Source organism: Typha angustifolia, chromosome 6 (assembly GCF_048772165.1).
Source record: "Typha angustifolia cultivar Huaian chromosome 6, ASM4877216v1, whole genome shotgun sequence".
In the NCBI taxonomy this organism is placed as follows: Eukaryota; Viridiplantae; Streptophyta; class Magnoliopsida; order Poales; family Typhaceae; genus Typha; species Typha angustifolia.
In genome coordinates this window covers 6,574,689-6,590,383 of record NC_133244.1, presented here as the reverse complement: position 1 = coordinate 6,590,383, position 15,695 = coordinate 6,574,689, and the positions used below count along the sequence as shown (strand labels likewise).

General features: G+C 39.5%; 3 protein-coding genes across 3 annotated transcripts; 1 reads left to right on the top strand and 2 right to left on the bottom strand.

Moving 5' to 3' along the window:
• Positions 1–1,060: 1,060 nt before the first annotated feature.
• On the bottom strand, positions 1,061–3,590 carry LOC140761648 (FACT complex subunit SPT16-like). Its single transcript, XM_073099070.1, has 2 exons — positions 3,239–3,590; positions 1,061–2,658 (listed from the first exon to the last, which is right to left on the bottom strand). Exon 2 carries the CDS (start codon positions 2,651–2,653, stop codon positions 1,238–1,240), a length of 1,416 nt encoding a protein of 471 aa, XP_072955171.1. The 5' UTR covers positions 2,654–2,658; positions 3,239–3,590; the 3' UTR covers positions 1,061–1,237.
• An 81-nt stretch (positions 3,591–3,671) lies between these two features.
• On the top strand, positions 3,672–8,260 carry LOC140761649 (uncharacterized). The gene is made up of 8 exons (XM_073099072.1): positions 3,672–3,812; positions 3,898–4,189; positions 5,463–5,562; positions 6,182–6,277; positions 6,356–6,408; positions 7,495–7,543; positions 7,685–7,732; positions 7,807–8,260. The coding sequence occupies exons 1-8, from the start codon at positions 3,791–3,793 to the stop codon at positions 7,900–7,902; spliced, it is 756 nt and encodes a 251-aa protein (XP_072955173.1). The 5' UTR covers positions 3,672–3,790; the 3' UTR covers positions 7,903–8,260.
• A 3,309-nt stretch (positions 8,261–11,569) lies between these two features.
• LOC140761009 (dihydrolipoyl dehydrogenase, mitochondrial) lies at positions 11,570–15,373 on the bottom strand. Its single transcript, XM_073098167.1, has 2 exons — positions 15,034–15,373; positions 11,570–12,986 (listed from the first exon to the last, which is right to left on the bottom strand). The coding sequence occupies exons 1-2, from the start codon at positions 15,295–15,297 to the stop codon at positions 11,736–11,738; spliced, it is 1,515 nt and encodes a 504-aa protein (XP_072954268.1). The 5' UTR covers positions 15,298–15,373; the 3' UTR covers positions 11,570–11,735.
• Positions 15,374–15,695: the final 322 nt, after the last annotated feature.

The window sequence follows — 15,695 nt, the reverse complement described above, 5'->3', positions numbered from 1 at the left end:
GAAATAAACTATTGGGTAATATCCGTGTTCTATGTTTGGTTAAAACAGCTGGTTCTCTGCTTTATCCCATTCCCTAGTGTTCGAGACGAGCCGTGCGGAATTGGTAAGATGGTATCCCGGGCCGACACGTGTACTTTTGATGCGCAGGACCCACTTGGGACGAATGGCGTCTAAAGGCGGTGCGGGCCACGTAGGCGAAGCACGTGATCTCACGGGAGCTTGCTTCACGTGATTTCGCGCCCCGGGGTGCTACGAGATTCACGGGGGCACTTTGATTTCCGACAAAGATCGCATCGTCACCGTCCACAAACTCAACCAATACGAAATGGGGGCCTCTTGTGTTGTGCCTTCTAATCGTGACCGTCCAACAAACTCAGACCACCGGGTTTCAATTATGCTTGTTTTAGAACAGGCTTTATTTTACCTATCCAGCGGATCGTAGTTTACTCAAATTAAATCTTATTAGCAATTCGAGCTTGACTATTTGCCTTGTGCTTAAAATTAATTGCAAGCTAAATTTGATTGATAGAGCTCGGCTCAATTACACTCTAACACTTCGTAGAAACAAATCAAAATATAACCAACGCCTAGTTGTGCCAATGCACAACTTGAAATCATAATTTGAGCCTTGATCGAGCCTGGCTCGTTTTTTAAGTACAAGTTGAGCCGGCATGGTTTATACCGACCCATAGGGCTTCGAGACCACTCGACTGACAGGAGTTAGGTGAGGGAAGACGAGGGTACTTCGGTAGGTATTTGTATGTACAATCATCTAATTTTGTTTCAAATTGTGTCTGCTCCTTCCTTACCTTATGCTTTAGTAATTGATTAAAATTCACTTACTTTTGTTTACGTGTATATACCGCTCTAAGAGTAGAATGCATTGAGTGTATGTGGAAGAGTAAGGAAACAAAGGAACTATAGATTAGGCATATATGCAAATATCAAGAGATTTATGCGTAAAATAAAAGATTTTAAAGAGGCAGGCATGCAAAAGAAGACCCACATTTAAGCAAATTCATTATATTTCTTTAGTAGCAAACGTTTCTATGCGTGAAACTAGAAGTACATTTCAGAATTGCAAGTCTCAACTTGGATAAAAGAAAATGATCTACAAATTTTGTGATACTCTTTGTACACTAGTATGTATTATTCTCATGCACCAATTCAAAGCAAGATTGGCCTGTTGCAGCCTTCGTAGTTCATCTGACTTAAGAGTTGCCTCAGATGTAAATGCCTAGGTTCTATTTGCTTCAGATCTGGGCCTGGGGTGCTCTTCTTCCTCCTTTTTATCAGATGAGAAAGCAACAACTTTAATTGCCTTGGAGCAAATGGCAGTTGAGACTGCTGGAAGTTCTTCAGTAACAATAACTGTATCAGCCAGCAACAAAGAGAACTTCTCTGTTTTCTCATTGTTCGTCTCAGCTCGCAGATTCTGAAAACCCAGTGAAACATTAAAGACCATCCCTGTCTTGATTGTACGATCATTGTTCGCATTCAAGGCCAACCAAGATTCACAGAACTCAAGGCCAATGCCAGCTCCAGCCGATGTCGTCAGATTAGGGAGAAGCTCTGGACTTTCATTCTCAACCACTGCAACTGCAGCCTGATAAGCTTCACTGACATTCCTGCCTGGCTTCAGGGCAGCTATTGCAGAATCATGAGCCTTTAGGAGAACATCATATGCCTTAATCTGAGCCGGAGTAGCATCAATCAGAAAAGTTCTGGCAATATTTGAGCAATAGCTCTTGTACCTTGAGCCAATTGCACAAATGATAACACTTGTTGGGCCATAGTAAAGATCATCGTCATTGCTCAAAGCACATGGCCGGAGATCAAACTTACCTCCACTCTGCAAGATAGGAGGATAGCATAGACCAACATCTTCTGCCTTAAGCTTGACCTTGACCTTAGTTGGAACAAGTATAGCCTTCTCTGCATCGTCCATCAGCTCAGAATGAGAGATCCTCTTTTCCTCATCAATGATCTTCTCTAGCTTAGGAACAACAAAATTTTTCATCACACATGATGATAGAAACGCAGCCTTTTTCACACAAGTGAGCTCAGTGACATCTTTGACAGCAAACAAATCAGATAAGCCATTTGTTACATCGCCAATCTCCAATGCCGACTCAGCTAGCTTCTCGAACCAGGTTTCAAGAAGTTTCCCTTCAGGCACCTCCTTCGCAATGTAACCAACGACTGGACTATCTGATTCAGTCTGAGCACGAACTAGGTGTATTATCTCCTCCATCAAGGCGGAACCATCATCGCTCTTAGCTGTAACATGTATCACAAGATCGGTCCCAACAGCCTCCTTAGCAGATCCTTTGAGGGTTTCAAGCAGGTTGGCCTTCTTCTGGCTACATAAAAAGTGGATCTGCTTGTCCATGAAAACCATTATGGTTTCTGAGAACTCATAGCCAAGCAACCAGAAGTTGAAAGCTGAGGATATTCGATACTGAAAATGTTCAGAAGTAGGTGGGCTAGCAATTGCAATAGCATCAGACAAACCCCATAGATCAGATTTATGCTTGCTCCAATGATTGTAAAACTCCTTCAGGCGCTTGCTGAGGTTCTCGAGATCGATCGTATAACCACTAGATTCACCTCCAGGGACCGGTTTTGTGTCAACATTCAGCCTATCAGCCATTTTCACTAAACAGCACAGACAAACAACAAATAGCTACTGCTCAAAAGCTGATTAGCTAGATAAGCTTTCTCTGTTCTGTTTTCTTGAAAGGTTTAATAAAAATGAAAACGGGAAATAGGATTGTATAAGGATCTCAAATCTCAATCAATAAAAGCAACAAAACGAAGAAAAAGAAAAGTATGTCAACAAACAGAAAAGGAAGCAGGAGGTACACTTCTAATTAACAACATTCTGAAAGGAAATTAGCTATAATTTTTCGTCCCCTAATCTCCTTAGAACATCTCACAGTACTTAGTCACGAAGAAAATGGTAATGTTTTTATTTGATCTCAACAACTTTTCATCTGACATTTCAAAACTCAAGATGAAATGATCATGTCAAAAAAAGAAAAAAAGAAAAAAAGAAGAAGATTAGAATCGCATTGAATTATATTATAAATTCAATCGAAGGATGTCAGAGTTTAGACGGACAAAGAGAAAACCTGGAAACCACGGGAGCAAGGGATCATCCGACCAAATTAGAGAAAGAATCGAAGAAAATAGAACGTGATCGGCAAAAGAGACGAGGTCTCAAGAAAGAGATTACCTCGCGATTCCGAGTCGCAAGAAGACTGCGTAACAAATCTTAGAATCGTCTCTTGCACCCAATTCCGCAGCTTCCGGAGACGAGCCCCTGCTCTACCCGAAGCCGGCGAAGAAGAGGAGGAAGGACGCGAGGTGTGCGTGAGAGTTGGTAGAAATGTGCGAAGAAAGAGAAGAAACGAACCGGGGGGTTTAAAAAGGGTGGAGATGGAGAATGGCGGAAGCTGTAATTTATACCCCGCGGCGCAGTTTTAGGAAAGATAAACGGGTCGGATCACGGTTGCTACTAATAGGACCCGTTAGTTACCACCCGAACGAAGAAGAAGTGCCCTCCATAGTCTATTCTCCTCTTCAGCCCATTTTTTATTTTTAATCCGAATAAATAGAAAATATCAGACCAACATTGTACTTCAGCTTTAGCTTACTAACCAATCACATCCACAACCTTGGCGATTGGATCCAGTCTGATAGGATTCGTCACTTTCTCTCATCCAATCCCTGTGATAAAACTTATTTCGGAATAAATCCCCCCCTAATATGGAATAGTTGGATCAAGATGGCAAGGAATAGGGAGGCAGGTAAGCTCACATGTGGTGATTGGATCCTTTCTTATTCATGGTGGAGAGGAGATTCCTTCATATAGGATTTAATTTACCGATTTAGGTGTCTCCTGTAACAACCGCCACTGTTCCCGGAGACACACACAGAGAGAGAGAGAGAGAGAGATGTCTGCAGCTACCTATATCTCAGGGCCAAGCCCACTGACCCACTTGAGAAAGTTGGAGAAAAGAGCCGCCTTTCATCCCCAAAAGGCACTTTTCTCTTTTAGGGGGGCCCTGAGGCAATTCCCAATCGAGTTGTTCTTGAGAAGCTCCTCGTATGGGAGGAGGAGGGGGTCATCGACCTCCAAATCCATCAGGAAGTTCTCCCCAGTCATGGAGTGGCAAGAGTGCAGGTATAACCCCTCGATGCTCATATGCCCATTCTGTCATATATCGTCGATTTGATTAATTGGCATCATTCATGTGTCAAATTTACTCCTCTTGTTGGATTAGTTGTTCTTGTCATATTGCTGTTCTTGTTTTGATGCTACAAGGCTATTGGTCCAATTGGGTTGATCCAGATGTTATATATGTTTAGTTGAAGATACTGATTTCTTACATATTTCAGGCATCAATTTTGTCTTTATAATATTGGGTTGATATAGATATTATAACTATGATGTAATTCACTTGCTGATTAACTTTAGTTTGCTTTTTTTAATATAACAGAATTTTCTATCGGATTATTATGGATTTTCCTGAATCCTTCAGATTTTATACAGAATCCGATAAAAATGTCAGTTAAGCACTGTGATTAGTGTTAACCAATTACAAAACATAACTGTAGACAGTATAACCTTTGTTAGGTTTGGGAATTATCAGGTTTGTCTTTAATGTTGACTAGATGATTGCTGTTGCAAAATCATCTTACTATTATATATCTTTTCCTCTCCTTTCTTTTCATCTTCATCCAACAGTCTTTGCAAAATGGCTGCAAGCTTCCCATATTCTAAACTAAACCCGTGAGCCATTGCCAAAGATTGGTAAGCTTCTCAACTTCTCCTACTGGGATGTGCTATGTCCCCAGCTACAACCCTCCATGTTAGACTACACAGGAATTCATCATGTCCCCTTTGTTTTTTTTTTTCAGAGATTTGAATTATTATTTGCAGTAGAAATGAATTAGAATTATATACGAGAAACTGAATATTTAGAAGACAGAATCTTGTAATTAAGTTTTATCATTGAGTATAAACACCTGATGAAGTTTACCAATAGATTGGTTTTTCAAACTGGAAGTGGGCTAAAAGATTTGCCGTCTACAATGTGCACAATTACTGATCGAAGGGAATTTTCTTGCTAATGTGATGCAAATGCTCCAGCATTCTACTGGAATATTGTTTAAGGCTAAGTAGCAATTCATCTATGTCTTGTGTCCATTATCATTGCACTTGATATACTGCATCATGCTTCTTCCTGCAAGAGCTGGTTCACTATGGAGATATCACTTGCATCAACTCGTATGCTTCATAGATGGAGCTATCTGCTGTTTAAATCAATACTTTCTAGATCCATGTTGTTCATATTAACCTGAGCCTCTAATTAAAGACATACTGCATTGACAAGATTGAGATTGACTATAATCATAGTAAACCATATGAAAACTGAATGTTTACTTGCGTGCAGCTCTGAGATTGAGGTTGCCGTTCCTTGTTCAGTAGCCTATCAATGTTATTCAGATCGTGAGACCATTCCTCAATGGATGCCATTTATCTCATCTGTTAAGGTGCTCTCTATCATTTTTGAGTCCATTTCTTCTATTTTCTGATTTGAAACTTTTCTATATCACATGCCTTAACTTTTGTAAGCAGATTATGTGTTGTATGAATAGAAGAACAGGCAGAAAAGGAACTACATATCAAATTATATCTGAAAAACTTTTCTGCCAAAAAAAAAACTTTTGCATCATGGTTTATTTTCTTAATTGCCAACTCTTCCCACTAGATGTTTTTGAATTTCGTTTCTGCCAGGGAGTTGTACTTACCCCCATTTCACTTGCTGCCTATGTGAGCCCATGACAATTTTTCAAGTGCATGATAGCCGTGAAGCTTTGATGACTTCATATATAAGTGTTCTTTCTTCTATTGGTGAAATGTTACTGGTTTAGACCAGACTGTTTTAATTAAATAATTGGACTACTAAATAAATGCAGTAGCCCACTATCTCAGAAAGAAGAAAAAAAGCAGACTATTTAGGACTCAGATGACTTGATATACTTATACAGAGAACTTTCTTCAGGAAATAACAGGAAGATACCAGAAAATTGAAGTTTCTATTGAAGTCATACATAAAAGCTCCACTGAAACAATTTTAATTGATACTGCTTTATTGGATGATACTGACAGATTTTACAAGATAAACCTGACCTGTCACGCTGGTCGCTAAAGTATGAGGTGTTTGGTCGTGATGTTGAATTCTCTTGGCTTGCCCGAAATATGCAGGTGAGAATTCAATAAGATTAACCTGCGAGATACTATTTTTCCCTCAGAAGTAAATTCTGTTTATTTGATGTGTAACAGCCAATCCCAAATCAGAAGATCCACTGGCGATCTCTAGAAGGTCTTCCCAATAGGTAAAATGCCAAGATATACTTTCAGCATGAGTTTTCATTTGCATTTATGGTACTTAGAATTTAGAAACTAGATCATTCAAATTCTTTCTACTTCTGTTGCATTTCAATATAGCCATTTTCTCTATGTTTCCCTTCTTCTTGTCAACTCTGTTGAAATTAATTGCTTTTATCTTGCTTTTTGGTGTGTTTGTGCCTTTCTAAGACAAGGATAACTCCTCATATAGAAGTTATTGTTTAAGGCTAAGGAGTTATAGAGGAGTTATTTATCCTTCCTTTTTTCGAGAGAAGTGGGCAGCACCAGTTATATATTATTAATAAAATAAAAAGTTATAGAGAAAGGGTTACAGGGAAATGAAGTATGAGAACAGTTCAGAGGAGATCTTGGAGGAAGGGGAAAAGAAATCCGAAGTCTCCAAATCAAAGAGGGATTTGAAACCTGAAGGGGTTTTGGCTTTCTTCGAGAAGATCCTCCTATTCCTTTCCCTCCAGAGTAGACACCATAATACTTTGAAGAGGTGCTCACAGGCTCCGCGGAGGTGGATGGGGATTCTCTTCCTTCTCCAAGCAGAACCAATAATCTGAGATGGATGATGCTCCAAGGACTGGAAGCAGAGAGTCCCGTAAGGCCTTTTGAACTCACACCTAGCGGAAGGTGACCAGTAGATTCCGCGATCTCGTACTGTAGGGGTCAGGCGGTGGTGCCGTAGTAGCCCTTACAGACTAGAAAATCTCTGGTATGAATATAGTATTTAGGCATTAGACTAAATTGTGACCACTACCTTTCAAAACCATTTGCGTTTTGAGAATGTCTGGTATATTCAGTCAAGCTTTACAACAGACAAATTTCTGCAGCCATTTGAAAATGAAGTAGACAAAGATTTCCACATGCCCTATCTTCCTATTAAGAATGATAAGAAAGCACATGAACTTGGATGGAAGTTTTGGAATTTTACAACTCCTTGATATCCAAAACTTTCAGTATGATGAAACCAGTCTCGCACGGGGAGTTTGAAATTTTATAATTCACTTCATATTATGTTTTTTGAAATCAATTGCAGTCAAAAAAACAATTTCTTGTCCTTGCAGGGGTGCTGTTCGATTTTTTCCAATAGGCCCATCTGCGTGTAGAGTCCAAGTGAGTTCAAATGATATTCTACTTTTTTATTATATTTCAAGTTCTTCTTCCTGATATCATCTCATCGATTGTTTGTTGAGATGATTCAGCATCCATTCCTCTCAATATGACTTTTTCCTCATTTTTTTCCCTGCAATGCAGTTGACCGTCTCATATGAAATTCCTGAAATTTTAGCTCCAGTTGCATCGGTGAGTACACATATAATATACCAATCTAACTTTATAAAGTATGATTTCTGTGTGAATCATCTGTATGTGTTCAGGCACTGAAACCCTTCCTCGAAGGATTGCTCGCGAATGGCTTGGAACGTTTTGCCACCGTCGCGAGAGATTATCAAAAAAAGATCCCCCAGCATTGACCTTAAGATGATACTCTTCATTTGAACTTTAATATCTTCACAAAAGATCAGATTTATGCTCCTTCAGATGAATGATTAAATCAACCATTTTCGCTAAACAGCGCCAGCAACAAAGGTAGCTGCTGCTCGAATGCTGATTAGCTAAATAAGCTTTCTCTGTTCTGTTTTCTTGAAAGATTTAATACAATTGAATGCCAAAAAAAAAAAAAAAAAAAGAATTGAAAAGGGACTGTACAAGGATCTCAAACTGTAATGTATGCCAACAAACAGAAAAGGAGGCAGAGAGTAACTCTTTCTTCTAACAAACAATTAGCAGCAAACTCTGAAAGGAGTTCAGCTATATTTTTTTCTTGCCCTGATCTCCTTAGAACGTCTCACTAGTACTTCATCAAGAAGCAAAGAGTAATGATTCCATTCAGCAGGTTCTCATCTAAACACTTCAGAACTCAAGATGAAATGATAATGTCAACAAAAGAATTAGAATCGCACTGAGTTATATTATGCATTTCAATTAAAAGTATAAAGGTAAGTTCGGTTTAAAACTCAAAGAAGGCAAAGTGAGAGAGAGAGAGAGAGAGAGAGAGAGAGAGAGAGAGAGGTGTGGGGGGTGTAACGTACACCTGCGGCGCAGTTGAGAAAACATAAACGGGTCGGATCATGGTAGATCCGAAAGGACCCGTTAGATAATATCCGAATGAAGAAGAATGCATCAAAAGTCGTGGCTATCCTCCCTCTATTCTCCTCTTCAGCCCACGAATATATATATATATATATATATATATATAGACATTATTGCTATTAGAATTTAGAAGCTTTCAAAATATCATAACTGCCCGTTATATATTAAATATCATAAGTGCTCCTAAAATTTGTAGAGTATTTCAGGATTACTATTATAGTTAATCTTTAATAAAATATTTTTAAAGCTAATAAATATATATAAATAATTAAAATATTATTCTTTCTGTGTAAAATATTTCTCTAACATTTTTTGTCTGTCATAACGTTATCAAGATAAATTATTGGATAGCTTTTAAACTATTTTAAACAATTTATGACAAGACAAAATAATCTTTTTGAATCTAAGTTGTTTTAATCATGATTAATTATATTTAGTTAACAAACTATTAGTTTTTGAGAAGAAAACATAATAATTATGATAGAAAATTATAGTATCTTGAAGAATGCAGCAGTAATTATGATATCTTCAAAATCTAAACAGAAAATATTGTAGCAAAATAATACTATCTTACATTCGTATCCACAACTTTGGGAATTTCAGTTTGATATTATATCTAGCTCCTGACAAAGGTGGTTATGAGTTCAACTCCAATCCTAAACAATATTGTGAAGAAATTATTTGGTAGTTTGCGGTTTGGTGGCTTGGCTCGATTCGGTTAATGGCTTGACAGTGCGGTTAGCTTGGAAGAACAGTTTGACAACGCAATCATTTGGAGCAGATCTTAGCGACGTTTGGTTCGAAGCAATTGTTCGACTACACATATGGCTTGAAGCCTAGATTAGACAGTTAAAAGTTCGGTGAAACTTAAAGTGTTTCTATATCTAAGGAGGGTTGACCATTTGTCCAACTCATATCTAGGCCGCGAAAAAAAAAAGTCTCATACTATATGTAAGAAACCACAATCTCTCATCCATAATACAGACTTGTGATTAGAACTCACTTTGTCAGCAAGCAAGGTAAGCTCACAGTGGTGATCGGATTGGTTCCACTCGTATCATGGAGAAGAGAAGATTCCTCCATATAAGCAAGAGAGAGAGAGAGAGAGAGAGAGAGAGAGAGAGAGAGAGAGAGAGAGAGAGAGAGAGAGAGAGAGAGAGAGAGATGTCTCTAGCTGCCTATATCTCAGGGCCAAGCCCACTGGTCCACCCGAGGAAGTTAGAGAAAGGAGCCGCCTTTCGACCCCAAAAGGCACATTTCGCTTTTAAGGGAGGGATGATGCAATCCCTAATCGTGTAGTTCTTGAGAAACTCCTCGTATGGGTGGAGGAGGAAATCCACATCCAAATCCATCAGGCGCTTCTCCCCAATCATGGAGTGGCAGGAGTGCGGGTATGATGGAAATGCCCACGTACATTGCTTGTTCTGTTTGCTAACAGAATTTTCTGTCCGATTATTGTGGATTTTCCTGAATCCTGCGGATTAACACAGATTTTATCCGAAATTGTCAGTTATGTGCTGTTATTCAACTACCAAATATAGCTGTATACAAGCTTGTCTATGTTGGGTTTGGGAATTACCAAGTTTGTCTTGAATGTTGACCAGATGATTGCTGTTGTATAATCATCTTGCTATTTTTTTTTTCCTTTTTTCATTTTCATCCAACGGTATATGCAAATAGGTGCAAGCCTTCCCATACTCTAAATTGAACTCGTGAGCCATTGCCGAAGAACGGAATGCTTCTCGACTTCTCCTACTGGGTTGCATGTCCACAGCTACCACCTTCCATGTCCCCTTTGTAGCTGTTTTTTTTCAGAGATTTCAATTATTATTTGAAGTAGACATGAACTGGAACTATATAATGTCTTACGAGAAACTGAACATTTAGAACACGGAATCTTGTAAGTTTAGTTCTATTATTGAGTAAGAACACCTGATGAAGTTTTCCAACGATTGGTTTTTCAAAGTGGAAGTGGGATAAAAGATAAGATTGTTCAAAGCTAGGTAGTGTTCATCTATGTCTGCATTTGATTTGCTGCATCGCGCTTCTTCCTGCAAGACCTTGATCGCAATGGAGATATAGCGTCAACTTGTATGTTCTATACATAAAAATATCTGTTCTTTAACTCAATACTTTCTAGGCCTGTGTTGTTCATATTAACTTGAGCCTCTAATCAAAGACGAACTGTGTTGACAAGATTGAGATTGAATATAATGATACTAAACCATACGAGAACTGAATGTTTATTTGAGTGCAGCTCTGAGATTGAGGTTGCTGTTCCATGTTCAGTAGCCTATGAATGTTACTCAGATCGTGAGGCCATTCCTCAATGGATGCCATTTATCTCGTCTGTTAAGGTGCTTTCTATCATTTTTTAGTCCATTTTGTCTATTTGTCTGTATCACATGCCTTAACTTTTGTAAGCTGATTATGTGTTGTCTGATATTTTCTTAATTGCCACTTTTTCCCACCAGATATTTCTGAATTGCCTTTCTACCGAGGAGTTGTACTCAGTAATTCAACCCCATTTCATGAGGTTCTGCCTATGTGAGCCCATAACAATTCTCAAGTGCATGATGTATTGATATCCATGAAGCTTTTGATGATTTCACACATAAGTTTCTTTCTTCTAGACCAACTAAAATTGTTCTTCCAAGATGCTGTTGAGAAGTTTGCCATGCATTACGGAATAGGCTTCATAAATAGTCAATATGAAACACATTGAATCGCCCTCATAAAATAGTTCTCTTTTCATTCAAAATCCTGAAGGTGCAGATGGGAGAGGCACTATTATAAGAAAAACATGCTGCAAAATGAATGGAAAAGATACAATAAGAGAAGGCGCTATTAAACAACAAAATCATAATTCCTGCTATGGAGCATAATCCAGAAAAGTGGATGCCTGGTTCCATTTATTGTGCACACAGAACACACTCCCGCAGCAGTGATCTCACTCTATTGCTTCATTCTTTATCAAAGACAAGAAAATGCAGAAAACGAGCAAATAACTTAGTGATAAACGTGTGGCAAATTGCCAATGCACAAGTACCTTCAACAGCAACAGAGAAAGAAGGTGAGAAATCAAAGCGGTTTACTGTGAACATATTCAAAATTATTTCACAAATTGAAAATGAGACCGAGCTATAGTAACCCTTTATATGTGGATGGGTTTGTCATAGGTCGCCATAGCAGCTTCTTTCACGGCCTCACTCATGGTTGGGTGTGCGTGGCATGTGCGAGCAATGTCTTCACTTGATGCTCCATATTGCAGCGCTAACACAGCCTCATGGATAAGTTCACCAGCATTCGGTGACATTATGTGGACTCCCAATATCTTGTCAGTCTCTTTCTCAGCTAGTATCTTAACCAACCCATCGGCATCATCAATAGCCTTTGCCCGGCTGTTTGCCATGAAAGGGAACTTACCGACCCGGTAACTCACACCCAAAGCCTTCACCTGCTCCTCTGTCTTGCCAACCGATGCCACCTCTGGATGTGTGTAGACCACCCCGGGAACCATATCATAGTCAACATGGCCTTCCTTGCCTGCAATGAACTCCACACATGTAACCCCATCCTCTTCTGCCTTGTGAGCAAGCATAGGTCCTGGAATTACATCCCCGATAGCATATACTCCAGGCACACTCGTCATAAAACGGTTGTCGACTGTGATCCTCCCAACCTTGTCAGTTTGGACACCAATGGCTTCCAGCCCAAGACCAGCTGTGTATGGAGTCCTACCGGCCGAAACAAGAACCACATCAGCTTCAAGTGTGCTCTGCTCACCACCAGCTGCCGGTTCAACTATCAATTTCACCCCATCTCCAGATGTGTCAACACCAACAACCTTGGTCTTGAGCATGAACTTCATTTTCTGTTTCTCGAGCATGCGCTGGAATTGCTTCCGAACTTCGCCATCCATTGTTGGGACAATGTCTGGGGCAAACTCAACGACAGTCACCTCTGAACCAAGTCGGCCCCACACTGAACCCATTTCCAAACCAATGTATCCTGCTCCAATCACCACTAGCTTCTTTGGAATCTCTGATAAAGCCAGAGCACCAGTGGATGAAACAATCTTCTTCTCATCAATAGTAATTCCAGGAAGTGCTTTGACGTCAGAACCAGTGGCAATAATAATATTTTTCCCTTTAACAACAGTGTTGCTCCCTTCAAGTGTGTCTACAGATACTTCTGAGGGGGAAATGAGTTTCCCAAAGCCTTTGACATAGGTGACTTTGTTTTTCTTAAAAAGACCTTCAATTCCTCGAGTGAGACCAGAGACTGCTTTATCTTTCTGCGCCATCATAGCAGGCAGATCTATTTCAAGCTGAGAAAATTTTACACCATGGCTTGGGAAAGCATGCTTGGCTTCATGGTACATATGTGAGGAGTGAAGGAGAGCCTAAAATCATTAAAAAGGACAAGACGCCACAGTCATGAATAAATGCCAGAGTCTCAAGGAAACAATTGAAAATTCGCAATCATCAATACATGAACACTTGAGAGAAAGAACAATAAGATCCAAAAGATAAGGCATCTGTGAAAATGATCCGTCATTATATACATTCAAGAAACTCATGCAGTTCAACCAAAATACTCCAAATAACCAAAAAAACAGGTGTATGAGACAATAGCTGACACCTGATGAGAAACTTCAAGTGAAGATATAACATTACACCCACCTTCATACAATTGACTTAGCTTAATGTGATTAAACTGTCTGAGACTAGATATTAGGCACAAAATAATTGCACTATATTTCAGCTCAAGAGATGGATGAGCTGTTATTTTTCACTAGTAGTCATTCCGGCTTAGCGGGCAGGTTGCTTAGAATTGTCTTTTATTCAAGGCATAATTTGCATCTTTCTTATTCCTATCTAGAAAAAAGATGCAAGCCAGTAAAGTTTGTTGATGTTCTTTAACAAACAACTTCCGTCCCACAATTTTCAAATCCTTACATCTCCTTAAGTTGGGTATATTTCATTTGACATCATCATTCTAAAACCTGATTTCCAAATATAACATGAACTTTTGTTAGACAAAATGGTTTATCCTTTCCACCAAAGAGCTAATAATCCATAAAGCAGCTAATTGTATCTGACTTCTTCAGTTTCTTGGATTTGATATTATAGAATTGCTGGAATCACTTTTTGACTTGATTAAAAGAGCTTATGTGACATGAAAGAACAGAACGATTCATAAGGGTATCCAGTAAATCCATCTTACCCTAATTCTGTGCATTTCCAATCTTTCAACATGATAAGAAAAGTATAAACTGATCTAGCTATCCATAAGTAATTGATTATTACCATCTGTGCTTTTCCTACGTAAACCACATACCTCTGTTTACAAATGAAAATTTGGCCACAGTATTATGCTATCATCAGTTATTGTTCTGTGACCTAATCCTAAGGTCTCAAGTTTCTTCAAACTCATTTGAAGCTAACAGGATCAACAAGGAGTGAATTGGGCACTTCCTAGTAAATACTAGCAGCATATTATGTTCTGTCTGAAGAAGGGAATTTTGTGGGAGGAATTACTCCGCGATATTAAAGCTCTATTCATATTCTGAGCAGCTGGCGTACAGGGAGAAAGCACAGAAGAAGGCTACGCTGCTGCTGAAGGAGGACAAGCAATTAAGGGTGATGTTTTTGGACTAGATAATATAAGTTTTGTTTCATTTATTAGCTGGGAATTACTTGAACTTAAGTGGTCGTGACATTGGTGGTTAAACTTACTGGTCTTTGTAGGCACTGATGTTAATTCTTCTGGTAGGTGTTGGTTTTAGTATTTTTTTTATTTTTATTTTTGGTTTTCAGTCAGTCTTGTGGCTATCATGAATTTGCTACTAAGTGATGGTAGTCTCCTATACTGGAAAAATGTTTGATTTTCGTAATGAAACAGAGCCTTAGGGCTTTCTTTCTAAAAAAAAAAAACCTAGCAGCAAAATTTCTGAACTCATAAGTACCATAAAAAAGAAGTAATAGAAACAAGCTCCAAAATTCCTATTTACCTCCTGCCCATCAGATTGGAATAATTTTAATTAAATAAACAATCAAAAACATGTTTTCACAAAGCCATCAACCATATCTAGCCACGAGTTAACGAATTAGTAGTGGAGGGGTTTTACCTAGAGTACAATTCGTTTAAGTCTGAAAACTAACAAATGAGCCTCTTTTAAGCATCTAAGCAAGAAGCTAAATGCATTAGTGCCAAATTAACTCAACCAGATCCAAACTCCAAGAGAAAAAATAGAACCAAATCACAACCAACTGCCAAAATCCCAATCCCACGCCTCATTTACTTAACCTAATCACAAAATTTCCCACGAGTCTACAGCATTCAACTAAAAAACAAACTGTTATATCAAACAAACAAACCGATACATCAAAATCCACATCGCCCAACTGAAATCAAGCATTCAGATATCAAATTAGGGTAGTTGTTACCTTGGAAGGGATGCATCCGACGTTAAGGCAGGTGCCGCCGAGGGTCCCGCGCTTCTCGATGCACGTGGTCTTCAACCCCAACTGCGCCGCCTTTATCGCCGCCACGTATCCCCCGGGCCCTCCGCCGATCACCACCACGTCGTTCTCCTCCGCCGCAGCCGCGAATCCCCGGCAGAGGCCGGCGCTCCTAGCCGCAGCCGCCACCGCCGCCGTCGGCCGAATCAGTTCTCCTGCGCGCCGCCTCGCGAAACTAGCCATCGCCATCACTTTCGCCTTCTTTCTCTTCTCCTTCTCTTCCTCCTCCTCTTCTCCCTTTACGCGATATATAGAGAGAGATCGAGATACGAGGAAAATGGCAGTCCAGTAAATATAGCGAGAGGTGGAGACGACGAATGTAGGAGAAATTTTCGAGAATGCCACTAATGGCGGCTCAACCGTCAAATGGTTCGGATGCCTCACAGAGGACAAATCGGACCGTTCGATTTCACGTGATCCTGACCGTCTGATCGATATGATAGAGCCACCTCGGTTATTGCCCGGATCTACGTCTGTTATATCTTCTTGGCGGAAGGAGAAGAGAGGAGAGGGATGTGCTGTGCTAATTAAAAGAAAAGGCGTGCATTTATAAATACTCTATCCTTGTAGGAGTTATGGACCATTGA

Bases quoted from the DNA above. Each gene is read 5' to 3' on its own strand.
- LOC140761648 (XM_073099070.1), bottom strand. From the start codon at position 2,653: ATGGCTGATAGGCTGAATGTTGACACAAAACCGGTCCCTGGAGGTGAA.
- LOC140761649 (XM_073099072.1), top strand. From the start codon at position 3,791: ATGGCAAGGAATAGGGAGGCAG. The intron at 3,813-3,897 runs GTAAGCTCACAT...TTACCGATTTAG, and splicing joins GGCAAGGAATAGGGAGGCAG to GTGTCTCCTGTAACAACCGC. The intron at 7,733-7,806 runs GTGAGTACACAT...GTATGTGTTCAG, and splicing joins TTTTAGCTCCAGTTGCATCG to GCACTGAAACCCTTCCTCGA.
- LOC140761009 (XM_073098167.1), bottom strand. From the start codon at position 15,297: ATGGCGATGGCTAGTTTCGCGAGGCGGCGCGCAGGAGAACTGATTCGG. The intron at 12,987-15,033 runs GTAACAACTACC...TAATGATTTTAG, and splicing joins TCGGATGCATCCCTTCCAAG to GCTCTCCTTCACTCCTCACA.